Genomic DNA, 14,921 nt, shown 5'->3' on the forward strand with positions numbered 1-14,921 from the left:
AAGATGTATTTTACCATTCAGTGCCCCTACAGAGCATCATATTACCCACCTCAGTTGCTGCCGAACATCATATTATGCATCTCAGCTGCTATAGAACATCATAGCATGCACCTCAGCTGCTGCAGAACATTATAGTACACGCTTTAGCTGCTGCATAACATCATAGCATGCACCGTAGCTGCTGCAGAACATCATAGAATGCAACTCAAATGCAGGAATATGTTGTTACTCTTCTTAAAGAGGTTCTGCAGCAGATGACATGCGTTAAACATAATAATGCACCCCCTATTACTTGGGTTTTGTGACCTGTACAGATCACCCTCTTGTCCTGTTTGTGGTCCAGGACCTTTTAGGTGACTTCTAATGTTCCTATAATGTACAATAGAGAAAGATTATATGTATATGTTTGCTCCTCTGTCATGATATGAGTATTCCTAGCCCTTAAGGGGACTCGCTCTAGTAGACAGGATTAGCAGACGCAGTATAAAGGCAACAACAAGTTCTTTGGATCAAACAGTTCAGTGTTTTATTCACACTTTAGGCAAGTGACAAAACAAGCAGTCATATTCAAACAAAAAGTTACCTTGCGGTGTTGGTGGTAATTCACACCATGCGGCAATTCTGCCTCAAAGAGTCCTTGCTGATAGCAGCACCAACCTGTTTTCACGCCAAACAGGTAGCAAGCCTTCATCCAGACACCAGGCTCCCAGATCCCAACACAAAGACTCAGCTGCTGAGCCCAGCTGCCTATTTAAGGACAGCCAGGTGCTGCCAAAACCCGGACCGGCACTTAAACTTCGGTCCGGTACTTGACATCACCTGGCTGGAAACCAGCCCAGCCGCACATGTTGGGAGGAAAATACCTGCCCTCCCAGACAAAACCCCTTGCTGTGTCACACCCTGTATATTAACTGATAACTCCTATAGGTGTCAAACAAGAGTTGGACCAAGTGAATGATGACATTCAGCAGGTGAAGTTGACTGGAGAATTGATAGCAGGTAATTTTTTTTTTTTTATCATGTTTTTGCTACAGTTTTTAAATGTACCCATGATTACACCATGTGTTTGGTGATTTTACAGAGTAGAAGTCATTTTTCCCGACAGTTGGTGGTTGGCCAGGCTCCATAGCTATGACTGCCTGCAGACACCACTGATATCTGCCTCTACTTTTTGTAATTGTGAATAGGTAAAGCCGTATTCACACTTCAGTGTTTGGTCAGTGATTTCCATCAGTGATTGTGAGCCAAAACCAGGATTGGAGCCTCCGCAGACATAAGGTATAAGGGAAAGACCTGCACCTGTTCTGTGCTTAGAGCCACACCTGGTTATGGCTCACAATAAGGGCTCATGCACACGAACATATTTTTTTCCTTGTCTATTCCGTTATTTTTTATTTTTTTTTGTTGCCTGTAAGCGGAATAATTTATTTCAGTGGGGCTGCAAAAAAATGGAAATGACTCTATGTGCATTCCATATGTCTGCAAGTCCGTTCTGCAAAAAATAAACAAAAAAATAAAACAAATGTAACACGGATGTTATCACTTTTTTGCAGATCCATGTTTTGTGTACCGAAAGTACATACGGCCGTGTGCATGAGCCTTAACTGATAGTCAGTGTTCGCTCAATGATTTCTATGTGAAGGCCCAAGGCTGATTTCCCAGTAGGGTTGTGTTTTCCGTATTTGTGTTCCATAGGAGGAACATAACAAAATAAAAAAGTCATCTGTTTTAACCCCCACTTATTATTTCAGTTGGTTATTTTGAGCCTTAGTTGGGCTTTGTTTGTGTCAGTTCTGTCAGGTTTTATTTATTTTTGATAGCAGAAAAATGTATGTACTTTTTTCCCCCATCAAAAATAACCGAAACCTGAAAGAACTACTTAAAGGGGTTGTGTCAAGACCATAGAGGATAACTATCTGATTGCTGGGGGATCCGACCGAGTGCTGGACATAGCCAAGCGCTGTATTCCACCATCAGGGGCGGACTTCAGATTGACATAAGGCAAGGCAACACAAGTAGGCGAGATCAGCAATACCGTAGGCAGAACCAAATACCACAGTGCAGTGCAAAATACTGTCACCTTCACCACATTATGAAACTGTATCATCATCCAAAGGCCAGCAATACAGTTGAATTCAGGAGGCATCCGCGGCCATTACCAAGGTACATAAGTGCCTGATGCTTCTACATTAATTAAAAGGGATATCTCAGAAATTGGGGGCAAATCGCTAGGATATGCCCCCATTGTCTGATAGGTGCACCTACAATGAGAACTGAGCGGGGAGAGCTGTGGCTGGAGGACCCCGGGGTTCGTCCACCACCAAACGCTGCTCCCATAGAAGTGAATTGGAGCAAACCGCGCATGCACAGTGCGCCCTCTGTTCATTTCCCCGCTCCGTTCTTATTGTAGGTGCGGGTCCCAGCAGTGAGACCCGCACCTATCAGACAATGGGGGCATATCCTAGCGATATGCCACCATTGTCTGAGATGGCAAAACTACTTTTAATGCTGAGAGCAGCAGATCTTTATGTACCTGGCTGGCGGCTAAGGCAGGGCTTGAGTGGACCCCTGGGCATCAGTCCACCATGAAATTTCCCTGTAAAGTCTTTCTTTTCCTCCCATGTCCACTATCTCTGTCACTCCCTTAGAGTATGAATAGTGCGGCAGTGTGCATGTTCGACCTGTTCCTCCATCATAACGGGGAAATGGGACCCCTGTTCTTGTGATCGGTCAGGTCCCATCAGCTGAAGGCCCAGAGGTAGCCTACTTATCCCCTATCCTGTGCATAGGGGATCTTGGCACACCCCTTTTAAGGGCTCAAAATATCCATTCAGACAAACAGATCAATTATTTTCTGTTCCTCTGATGGGACAGAAATTTGGACAACACAACACTGATATGAACTTCTTATGGACTAACAGTTAAAAAAATAAAATAAATTGTGGTAGGTCAGTTGCAGAACAAAAAACTTACTGAAAAAAGACTTCCGTATCCCTCCTTTGGGTGTGTGCAGGATTAGGGCATATGAATATCACATAGTGGGTCTCCCACTTAGAACCATTGCTGTCACAGTGGTTCTTTTGGAAGACGCCAGCAGTTTCCCCTGCATCTGGACCCCAAGATCAGCTGATTCATGGGGTGGGGGCTTCATTTAAAAAATTGGTGGTTCTTGTTAGGTCTGTGACGTCTTTTGTAGAAGAATACTTATATCTGTTAAATTACAGGTTTCCGCATCTTTTTTTTCTGAATTCTGAGGTTATGTAGAAATATTTTCTGAATCTGATTTTTCTACAGTTATAGTAATCCTTTCTATGTTTTTCCTCGATATCACAGACTATGATGATGGAGATAAACCAAGTGGAGAACATTCTCCATCCGTAAGTAATCAGTCCTATGCATTGTCTCCGACTATAAGATAATAGAACTGACTGCAAGCAAATCTGAGCCATGTCCCTTTAAATAAGCCTTTACCCCTTTTTGATGCTTCAGTTATACATGGAAGTAAGGGATGAAAGGGTTTTTTCGCCACATGTGTATATTAAGATATGTTAGGACTGGCGCCTTGTAGTGCTCGGGTCCTGGGATTCAGGGCTCAGACTCATGTGAATGGTGATGAACTCTGCACAGCAGTGCCCAGGTGGACAGGCTTTGCTTTTCAAAGTGCCTGAGCTCTCCTCCCCAGGCTTCCTCCCTTTTTCCTCTGACATCACGGAGATGCTTCCACAAGTCTCTCGCAGGCACCCTGTGCTGCGCTTCCTGCCCCGAACAGCTCACCGAGGCAATATGCCACAGAAGGTACTGTTCTGCACAGGGCCAGAAACGCAGCAGAGGGTGCCTGCGCTAGACTTGTAGAAGCATTCCCATGACCAGGCTCAGACTGGCCCACAATGGAATGGGTGAATTCACCAGAGGGCTCCTGTGGAAGGTGGGCACAGTAGACTAATAGCACTACATAGTATACAGCACCTCAACCTATGTTCATATAAAAAAAAAATGGGTGGATTATTTAACAAACTACCCAACTAATTATTATAGATGCATCAGATGGCTGAGATGACTTCTAGGTACAGAGGCCACCAGCCAGTATCCTCTTCCATCATAGACCTGCCTTCTCAAAGTGTCTGCAGGGGCCCCCATAATCAGCCATGTGGTAGTGGATAATATTTGCATGAAGCATTACAGCTGGCCCCCAGAATAAATTTTACAGGTGGGCCCTATGCATCCCAGTCCGACACTGCTCTTGACATCGGGGAAAGCGGAAGAGGCCTTGAGAGGTTAAAGGAGGCGCCCTGGGGTACTTTGAAAAGCGAAGCCCGCCCAGCTGGGCACTCGAACGCCGTTTTCCTTAGGGTTAAAAATGAGTTTTCTGAACATCCAAAGAACTCTCAAATTACATACATGTACGTTTGGAATGCTTTAAAGAGCAACTAAACCTTTATAATAAATTTTAATTGGGGATTAGGGACAACATATTAAGAATTATTATAAAAGTTCAGTTACTCTTTAAACATGTATTGGTGGAGATTGCTGGTACTGTTGGGGTATCTGCACCAAAACTGCACATATGTCCGTATTATTTACTGTGGTTTTAATGCATTTTTTTGTGCGATTTTATTTATTTTTATGCGGTTTTTGTTGTGGATTTCTCACTTGTATCATTGGGGGACACAGGACCGTGGGTATAACTGCTGCTGCCGCTAGGAGGTGACATTAGGCTAAAAAGTGTTAGCTCCTCCCGCCGGCTATATCCCCTCCAGCCTGTAGAGAGCCTATCAGTTTTTAAAATGTCTAACAAAAGAAAAACAAATAGGCAGCACTCACCAAGAAGTGGATTTCTTTATTCCAAGCTGTCATAAAACATCATCGATGCAGGCATAGGGCGGTCAAACATAGCGCAGGCAAGTAGCTCGTGGCGATGGCCTTTTCGCGCATCAGCGCTTCTTCGGGCCACTGACGTTCTGACGTGAATACGTCACCTTTATGTGCCGGCTCCTTCGCACGGCACATACAGATTCCGTCACAGAGGAGTCGGCAAGGTACCTAGAGGCGCATACAAAATATGCAAAATAAAACAAAACATTCAGATATATATATTATTTACAGAAAAACTCTGAGATCATTTCTGTCATTAAGTCCTAGAGGGCCCATAGCTCCGGAATTGTAAAACCGGCAGATAAGAGGGACAACGTGGTGCTGATGACGATAGAATACTATGTAGTGGAAGCAGATAGGTAATATATATAATTATAATAAAAAAAAATATATAGACTTGGAGAAGATGAGACACAGGTCACAGTAATGAGCCAGCACTACATACCTATTACATCCAGTGACATCTCCTGTCATGTAGACCTTCTCTTTCCTCTTCTCCTCCATTTGACCCAGACCTCCATGACAAATTATTTAAGCTGCATCTCGTCTCTACAGAGTTTTTTACAGACACGTTAGATTTTTTCATTTTTCCATCACCCCACCCCATCCTGGTGTCCCAACAATGTCATCCTGCTGCCATTCCCATTACTGTGCCCGTGGTGCTCCCCAGTGCCACAGGTACTATACTGCTGAAAAAATAGAGACCCCCCACTAGAAATAATGTCTCTATCGTGTCTACAGCAATTATAAATGCCACCTAGAGTGCCCCCAGTAATAATAATAAAACCTTAGATTAATTCCCCCTCCCCCCACACTGCCCTCACATAGTAATTTCCCCCCACACTGCCCCCTCCCCCCTCATGTAATAATTTTCTCCCACACTGCTCTCCTATAGTAATTTCCCCACACATAGTAAATACTCCCCCACTGCCCCCACAGTAGAAATATGCTCCACAGTAGTAATTTCCCCCCATACTGTCTTCTAGTGCCCCCTTCCGGCAAGTAATGTCCCCCAGAACCCACTTTAAGGCCAGTAATGTCCCCCCAGTAACCCCCTTAAGGCCAGTAATCTCCCCCCAGTGCCCCCTTATGGCCAGTAATGTTAGCACTTAAAAAAAAAGAAAAAAGCTAAAGTCTTATACTCACCTATGTCCTTTCGCTGGCGCTCACTAGCTGCTGGTACGGCCCGGGATGGTGTGACGCAGACGCGCACACTTCATTGCTATGCGCTGGGATGTCGCGTAGGTGATTGACGGCGGGGCAAAGAATTATTGTCTCCCATGCCCTGCCGCCATATTCAGCTACAGCGCGGCAGCCCTGTCACAAATGGCGACAAGGCTAAAATGACAGAAACAAACGGCACCAAATTCACTATAACAAGATCTGTCAGGTTTCAGCTGCAAAACACAACATTTTACTGCGCAGCATGCCAACAGCTTGCACAATGGTCCAGATCCATGATGTGAACAGAGCCTTACGCTAAACACTGGCAAGCACTGCTTGTGAAGAGACATGCAGGTGCCACACTGTACACTTATTATGTATGGGGAGCATAGAGGGGACAGACAGCCCTCCAGTCACTGCCTCTTATGCGTTTCCACAACTATACCGTCATCATGTCTAAACTGCTGGCCCCCTGTTCCCAGCGATTCGGGCTCTTTTTTTCTGGAAGTGTGCGCTGTTCACTTCCATTCTCTGTCAATAAAGTTATATGAAGCACACGGCGGCCAGTAAGGGGCGTGTTACACATTCCAGCGGGAGGAACGGCGAGCGCAGCTTCCCACGTAACATTACATTCGCTGTTCTGTCCAAACTGATAGGGAAGGCGTCACACTCTAGTGCGGGCCACGTCTGTCCCCACACAGCTCTGCACTTGGTGCGCGGGCCATGCCCTGGGTACACATGCCGGCGGCGGGGCAAAGAAATATTGTCTCCCATGCCCTGCCGCAATATTCAGCTACAGCGCGGCAGCCCTGTCACAAATGGCGACAAGGCTAAAAAATCTTGTCGCCATCTACAATTTTTAAGGCGCATTGTGACGATTTTGGTCGCCATTTGGAGCGCTGAGACCCATAGTCTCGGGGGTTGGTTCAGTGAGTGAAGCTTTGTCTAAGTACATGGACTGGTTGCTTCGACCTTTACTCCGCCAGGTACCATCTTATCTCAGAGACACTGGGGACCTGTTACTGGCACTAGAGTCTTTTGAGTGGCAGGAAGGGTTCCAATTGGTCTATCTAGATGTGGAAAGTCTGTACACCCGTATCCCACAAGATGGCAGCAGTGATGCAGTTATTGAAGTACTAAGTGGTAGTGATAAAAGTGAGATTTTCATTGATTTTGTGAGAGAAGCCTAAAGTTTATTTCTGAAGAACAATGCCTTCAAATTTGGGGATATGTGGTATAAACAAAAATTTGGAACGGCAATGGGTACACATGTCGCATGTACTTTTGTAAATATATATTTAGCCAGGTTTGAAGACAAATATGTATGCTCAGTAGAGAACCCCTATGTACCTTTTATACAGCTTATTTTCATAGTGTGGTCTGGCACAGAGCTTCTATTCAAAGAGTTTGTGGAATATCTTAATACAGTGAATAAAATGAACATGAGGTTCACCCATTATTTTGGAAGTTCTAAGTTAGAATTTTTTGATGCGGAAGTGTTGGTGAAGGATGGTGAGGTGGTCACCGAGGGCTATCGTAAGCCAATGGCAACCGATTTACTATTACATTTTTCTAGTTATCATCCAGATAGTGTGAAAAAAGCAGTCCCATATGGACAGTTTGTCAGATTGAGAAGGATTAATAAGACAGAAGCGAGTTTCAAGGAGCAGTCCCTAGATTTGAAGAAACGACTGCTAGCCAGAGGTTATCCAATAGAGCTACTGAATGAAGCTACACAGAAAGCTGCCTCCCTGTATAGGGGTGCAGTGACATCAGGGAACACAAATGCCAGGAATAAAGTGAATAATCAGAAACGGTTTGTCTTTTCCTTCAAATAAAGTCCAACGGCAGGCCAAATTAGGAAAGTGATAATGGAGAATTAGGATAGAGTGGAAAGAGACGATAGCTTAAGGGAGATTAGAGTCTGTACCATTAGTAGCTTTTAGGAGGTGTCACACTTTAAAAAGGCAAATTGGTTAGGAGTCGTTTTGTGGAACCAAAACCGGATACATGGTTAAAGGATTGGGTACCTACGGGGAACCGCAGATGCGGAAACTGCTCTTATTGCAAATCTACGGTAATCCTCAATGGGACTCACTAGCTTTTGGCGGTTTGCACCATAGAGTGAATACTTTGATAACTTGCAAAAGCAAATACGTAGTGTACCTTATATTATGTATATGTGGTAGGTTTTAAATAGGAAAAACTATAAGGAAGCTCAGCGAGAGATTTAGGGAACACATGACTTCCATTGGTACAGGGAAAGGTTGTCCTCGTTTAATAGAACATGTAAAACCTGAACACGATGGCAATAGTAAGGTTCTTAGGTTTGCTGGGATTGAGTTAGTGCATAGTCTACCACAAGGGGGAGATAGACATCATGCGCTCTTAAGGAAGGAAGCAAGATGGATTTTGCGGTCCGGAGCTATGGGCCCTCTAGGACTTAATGACAGAAATTATCTCAGAGTTTTTCTGTAAATAATATATATATAAATGTTTGTTTTGTTTTATTTTGCATATTTTGTATGTGCCTCTATGTATCTTGCCGACTCCTCTGTGATGGAATTTGTGTGTGTCGCGCGGAGGAGCCGGCGCATAAAGGTGAAGTATTCACGTCAGAACGTCAGTGGCCTGAGGAAACGCTGAGGCGCTAAACATCCGTCGCCACGAGCTACTTGCCTGCCCTATGTTTGTCCGCCCTATGCCTGCATTGATGATGTTTTATGACAGCTTGAAATAAAGAAATCTACTTCTTGGTGAGTGCTGCCTATTTGTTTTTCTTTTGTTGGACATTTTAAAAGGCTTGAAGGCAGAGCACCGCCTTTAGTGGTTCTAAAAGACCTGATCTAGGATACCTTACCGTCCTGAGAGAGGGACTTTAGGCAGCGCCAACCCGCCTGTATTCTAAGGATTGTGCATATCAGCTTTTAGCTTAGTGTCGTAGGAGGCAGACCTCGCTGCTCTGCAGGGTCAATTCTGCTATTTTTTTATTTTTTGTTTATTTTGTTTCCTCTTTAGGATGGGAAAACAGGGCCGCCTGGCCTCCCTGTTCTCCCAGGGACTATGGCCTGGGTCGGCTTCCATCCCAGTCCAGCTCCCACAAGAAGAAAAAGAGGAACAGGGCAGCCTCGCTCCCCTGCTTTCCACCAGCCAAGGGGTCATCTGGATCCGGCCCTCCCTCCTTGCCAGCTCCCTGCCACTTCGGTGCCAGCAGCTGAAGAGATGACCCTACTGGACCCATCGAGGGAGAGTGAACAAAAGGTGAGGAAGATGGGGTGAGTAGGCCGAATTGGGTGAGTATCCCCCCCCCCCCATTCCCCACTGCCCGTTCCCCATTTTCCCTCCCTGGAGCCCAAATGTTCTCCTGCCTAGGAGTTTGGCTCTGGCTCAGGGGGTCTTGGGGGTAGCATCTCCTTTTGAGAGTTGCTCGGAAGTGTCATTCCGGCCACTCGCCCCTCTAATTTAGGCCCCAGTCCCTATTTGGGCCTACCCCGGTCGGCGGCCTTCCAGTCCCCGTGCGCTTCGGCCCCTTTTTCCTTCTCTTCTGGCTGGTCTCCGGTGTGCGCCCTCTCTCCCAGACAGCTACCCCTCCTCCTGTTCCACCTTTAGTCGGAAGTGCTTCGCGGCCAGCTGCCACAACTAATTTAGCCCCGTCTTCTTTTGCGGCCTACCCGGTTCGCTGCTGTCCCGGCACCCGCATGCCTTGGGCTCGTTTCCTCCTCCTCTGGTGGGGTCTCTAGCATGCGCCCTTTCTGTCGGGCAACCTCCGCTTCTCCCGTTCCGCTTCCGGTGTCCAGAAGTGCATCGCAGCCGGCCACCGCAACAAATTTTGCACCCGATCTTAGGCCTACTATGCCTCATTTTCTCTTGATCCGCCCCCTATGTTTGCAGGGCGGGCCCTCGGCCACCGGACACTCCTAGGAGGGTGAGGTTGCCTCTTTCCTGCGCTGGGCCTGCATTCTTCTCTCTCTTCACCTTGGTCGGCAGGAAGATTCATTGGGGGACATCAGGACCTGGTTCCACCTGCAGCTTTTTTGGTAGGACAACCCTATATCCCTCCAGCCCTGGGACCAGCTTTTAGAGCTATGTTCAAACCCACGTCTGACGCCCGCCACCAGCCCCCACCCACTACGCTTGCGCAAAATGCAAGCTCAAGTTTCCTCGCTGCCAGTCGGGCTCCCTGTGTACCGCATGCTGTGCTCCCAGACCGGCCCTAGCCATCCCTCCCGAGCAGCCGCACTACCCCCCTGACCGCGTGGAACCGGATTGGGCCCGCCCCTGTCCCAGGCAGTAGAGGAAATATCAAAAGTTTCCCAATCCACCCTTTCTCTCATGGGTCGTTTGGTTGACCAGTCCTCACCTGCGCATCCCGCGCCTTCCTCTGGCGCCCAGAACAGGACACTTTTGCTCTTCTGACGCCTCGGTGTCTCCACCTTCCCGGAGGCCACGCTTGGCCATGTCCTCCCTCCCAGGCAAGACACTGTCCGAAGGGGAGGTACTTGATTCAGACTCTGATCTGGATCAGGAACATGCTTCCATGGTAGATAGCCTGGTCAGTGGCTTTCTGCGACACCTTTCAGGTTCCTTCTTCTAGCCGCCAGGGAGTTTCGTTTCTCTGCTCTAGACAAGCCCCTAAGGCCTTTCCCTTGCATGACGATTTTTCGGTCATCATTGCCAAGGCATGGGACCATCCAAATCATCGTTTCAGGGTCTCTAAGCGCCTCAATCTGTTATACCCTGGCTAGCTCCACTCTTCGTCCTCTTTGGATACAAGGGGCTCTTGTTGCCCGCTCATCCGCTCTCATGGTTGCCTTACGACGCAAGGTGTGGCCTAAAGTCTCGGCAGCAGACTCCTCATCAAAGGGTTCTCGTCTGTTTGGTACTCGTTTGGACAAGATCATCTCTGAGGCCAAGCGTCGTTCGCTCCAGCCCTTGAACTCCTGTTTGTGCTCCTTTCGCCACCTCTCCAGCACATGCCCGTTGGCAGGGGCGCCACCCAGGGTTTTTAATCAAGAACAGAAGAGAAAACCCTCCTTTAAACCCCAACCAGCCTGGCGCCCACGGGCACAACCCTCCCAGGTCAATAGACAATCTTCAGCATGAAGGGGCGCCCCTGCCCTCTCGGGTGGGGGGTCGGCTCCTCCTTTTTCAAAAAGTTTGGCGGTCCCACATTTCTAACGAATGGGTACTTGAGATAGTAACCTTGGGTTACAAGATTAAGTTGGCCTCCACCCTTCCTTTCCCAGCCGCCCAGAGACCGTGTTTGGGCCGTTGCCTTTTTTCAGGCATTACAGTCCCTTCTTGCCCGGGGCGTGATCTCCCCGGTTCCGCTTGCAGAGCAGTTCACAGGTTTTTATTCAAACCTGTTATCCTGAAGAAAAAGGGGTCCATTCCCCCGGTGCTAGACCATCAAGTTCGCTGAACCGGTTCGTCAGGGTCCAGCACTTCAGGATGGAGTCTCTCCGCTCTGTAGTTGCCTCTCTGGAACAGGGCGAGTTTCTTTCCTCGGTGGACATTCAGGATGCGTACCTTCACATTCCCATTGCTCCCGCGCACCAGCGTTTTCTTTGCTTTGCGGTGGGTTCTCACCACTATCAGTTCATGGCTCTAGCCTTCGGCCTAGCAGCAGCACCGCGAGTGTTTACGAAGGTGATCGCTCTTCTCTTCGCCCTTCTCCGTTCCAGGAGCATCACCCTGATCCCCTAGCTGGACGACATTCTCGTCAAGGCTGCAACCTTCGGTCATAATGAGGACAGCTTACTTATCACCCTGGACATCCTGGCACGTTTCGGCTGGTTGGTGAACTTCCAGAAGTCAGCATTGCATCCCAGCAGTCAGATTACTTTCCTCGGCATGATCCTCGACACGGCCGCGGCGACATTCTGCCTCTTCTCGGACAAGAGGTTATCCCTTCAGCGGTCGGTTCATCTTCTCCTCCTGCGCAGACGTCCGTTGATCCGGTTTTGCGTGCGAGTGTTGGGAAGGATGGTCTCTTCCTTCGAGGCGCTTCTGTTTGCGCAATTTCACACTCGTCCTCTCCAGTGGGTGATCTTGCCATCCTGGGAGAAGACACAGAGTTCCTTGGACTGTACCATCGCCCTTCCTCCGCAGGTGCAGTCGGGCCTCAGGTGGTGGCTCTCGACTCCAACCTTGTTCTCCGGAAAATCCTTTCTCCCGGTTTCAGAGTCCGTCATCACCACCCTCGGATTGGGCGGAATCTTCCTACCTCGGACAGTCCAAGGCAAATGGTCTCTGTTGGAATCCAGACTGCCCATCAACATCCATTTATTTGTCCCTGCTTCATTGGACTCCTCTCCTGAGGGGACTGTCGGTCCGGATCCAGTCGGACAATGCCGCCGCGGTGGCGTACATCAACCACCAGGGGGATCCCGCAGTTGGGCGGTGATGACGGAGTCGGACAAAATTCTAAAGTGGGCGGAGGAACATGTACCAGCACTATCGGCAGTCTACATTCCAGGAGTGGATGACGGACTTCCTCAGCCGAAGACCGTGGACCTGGGCGAGTGGTCTCTGCACCCAGAGATGTTTGACTTCATCTGTCTCCGTTGGGGCCGCCCGGATGTGGATCTGATGGCATCCAGGATCACCACAAGCTTCCCACCTTCATCTTGCGGACAAGAGATCCCCGTGCATGCTCAGTAGACACACTGGTGGCCCCATGGAACTGCTTTTCCCTTCTGTACGTCTTCCTCCCTCTCCTATCCCGGGTCCTTCGGAGGATCAAGAGGGAGGGCATTCAGATGATTCTCATCGCCCTGGATTGGCCGTGCCGAGCCTGGTACACCGATCTCATCCTTCTCCTAGGAGACGCTCCGTGGCCGCTTTCGCTCGGGGACAACCTTCTCTCTTAGGGACCAGTCTTCCACCAGCATTTAGAATCGCTACGTTTGACGGCGTGGCTATTGAAACTGCCATTCTGAAGCGGTGGGGTTTCTCCGATGGCACCATGATTAAGGCCAGGAAGCTGACGTCGTCCAAGATATATCACAGGACTTGGAAGCCTTTCCTGCGTTTCTGTGCGGACCGTCGCCTCCCTACGCTCCATTTCTCCCTTCCCACAATCCTCTCCTTTTTGCAAATGGGTCTGGATTTGGGTCTTGGTCTTAGTTCCCTAAAGGGGCAGGTGTCGGCGCCTCTGGCGCAAAAGGCCCCGGTTAAGACCTGTCTCTAAGGGGTGGTTCACGCTGTCCCTCCTTATCTCCCCCCTTTACCCTCTTGGGATTTGAACTTTGTGCTTGGTTCTCTCCAATCAGCTCCCTTCGAGCCTCTTGACATGGTTTCTCTCCGCATTCTTTCCTGGAAAGTGGCCTTTCTGGTGTTGGTCATCTCTATCAGGCGCGTGTCGGAATTAGCGGCACTCTCCTGTAGAGAGCCCTTTCTTATTCTGCACCAAGATAAGGCGGTGCTTCGCCCTGTGCCTTCCTTTCTTCCGTAGGTCTCCGCCTTCCATGTCAACGAGGACATCATTCTTCCCTTATTTTGTGCCTCACTTTTGCATCCTAGGGAACAGGCCCTCCACCAGCTGGATGTGGTTCGTGCACTGCGGATTTATTTTTCCGCTTCAGAGTCGTTTCAGCGTACCAACGCACTGTTTGTTATTCCTGAGGGTCTTCGCAAGGGTTTGGCAGCCTCCAAAGGGACGAATGCCAGGTGGATCCGCTTGGCCATTGCCGAGGCTTATCACTCCCGGGGAAAGGCTCTGCCCCTCCGTATCACGGCTCACTCGACAAGGGCGGTGGGCGCTTCTTGGGCCCGTTTCCACCAGGTTTCCTCTTTGCAGCTGTGTAAGGCGGCAACCTGGTCTTCCTTGCACACGTTTATCAAGTTCTACCAGGTGCATACCTTTGCAAGGTCTTGCGGTATGTTAGACTCCCGCGACTGTGTCTTTCATGGGTGTGTGATTTCTTCCCTCCCCGTGGACTGCTTTGGAACGTCCCACGGTCCTGTGTCCCCCAATGATACCAGTGAGAACCGAGATTTTTGTGGACTCGCCTGTAAAATCTCTTTCTCGCGGAGTTCATTGGGGGACACCGCTCCCACCCGTTGGTTTTTTTCTCTCAAATTTTGCCGCAGGTGACTGCAGTTGATTAACTTATGTTATGTTATTTCTGATTTCTTTTCCTCCTACTGCTTGTGCACAAACTGATATGCTCTCTCCAGGCTGGAGGGGATAGTCGCCACCTACCCACAGTTCTGTGTCCCCCAATGAACTCAGTGAGAAAGAGATTTTACAGGAGAGTCCACAAAAATCAAATTTTTTGTGTGTTTTTTTTTCTGTTTGTTAACAACCCCAAATGATGTCTGTGGGGAAAGCCATTACAGAAGGTGCGGAAACGCACAAACAATTGACATTCTGCAGATTTTAAATTCCATACAACAGTTCAATTTCCGCACCTAAGAAAAAAAAAATAAAGCAGTGTACATGAAAAGTGTCATATCTGCTTCACTTTGCAGTTACTGTATTACTCTGTGATTTTTCCGCACACAATCCATGCAGAAAAACCACGTGTGATCGACACCAGGTGCAGGTACCCTTAGTAGTAAAAAGTTGCTGACTGACTTTAAACTTTGGTGTTCAGGATATGTTTTGTATGTTTCTTATTTTACCCTTTCAGATGGAAATAGGACCAAAGAAGAGAAAAACTGGTTGTCAAGTTCGTGGTGATATTCTGAGTGTGCAAGAAAGAGAAACCAGGGTAGGTAGAAAATATAGTATGGAAAAGTTATATGTGTTCACCTTTTTAAAGATGTTTTCTCAAGATGACATCCCCTGTCCATATACTTTAAATGAGGACCTGTTCTAGCTGGAGATGTGAGCTGCTAAAAATAAAAAAAGTTGCTCCCCCCATTTATTACATACAGTA

General features: G+C 48.1%; 1 protein-coding gene across 7 annotated transcripts in view; it reads left to right on the forward strand.

The window, feature by feature from the left end:
• Nucleotides 1-14,921, forward strand: part of LOC122926801 (zinc finger protein 777-like) — a 72,497-nt gene that overhangs the window by 52,501 nt on the left and 5,075 nt on the right. For all 7 annotated transcript variants that reach the window (XM_044278290.1, XM_044278294.1, XM_044278292.1 and 4 more), the window contains 3 exons: nt 928-999; nt 3,334-3,377; nt 14,673-14,753. In XM_044278290.1, coding sequence (XP_044134225.1) covers nt 928-999; nt 3,334-3,377; nt 14,673-14,753 — 197 coding nt within the window. The remainder of the gene's footprint in view (nt 1-927; nt 1,000-3,333; nt 3,378-14,672; nt 14,754-14,921) is intronic.

This window comes from Bufo gargarizans, chromosome 2 (genome assembly GCF_014858855.1).
Source record: "Bufo gargarizans isolate SCDJY-AF-19 chromosome 2, ASM1485885v1, whole genome shotgun sequence".
Lineage (NCBI taxonomy): Eukaryota > Metazoa > Chordata > Amphibia > Anura > Bufonidae > Bufo > Bufo gargarizans.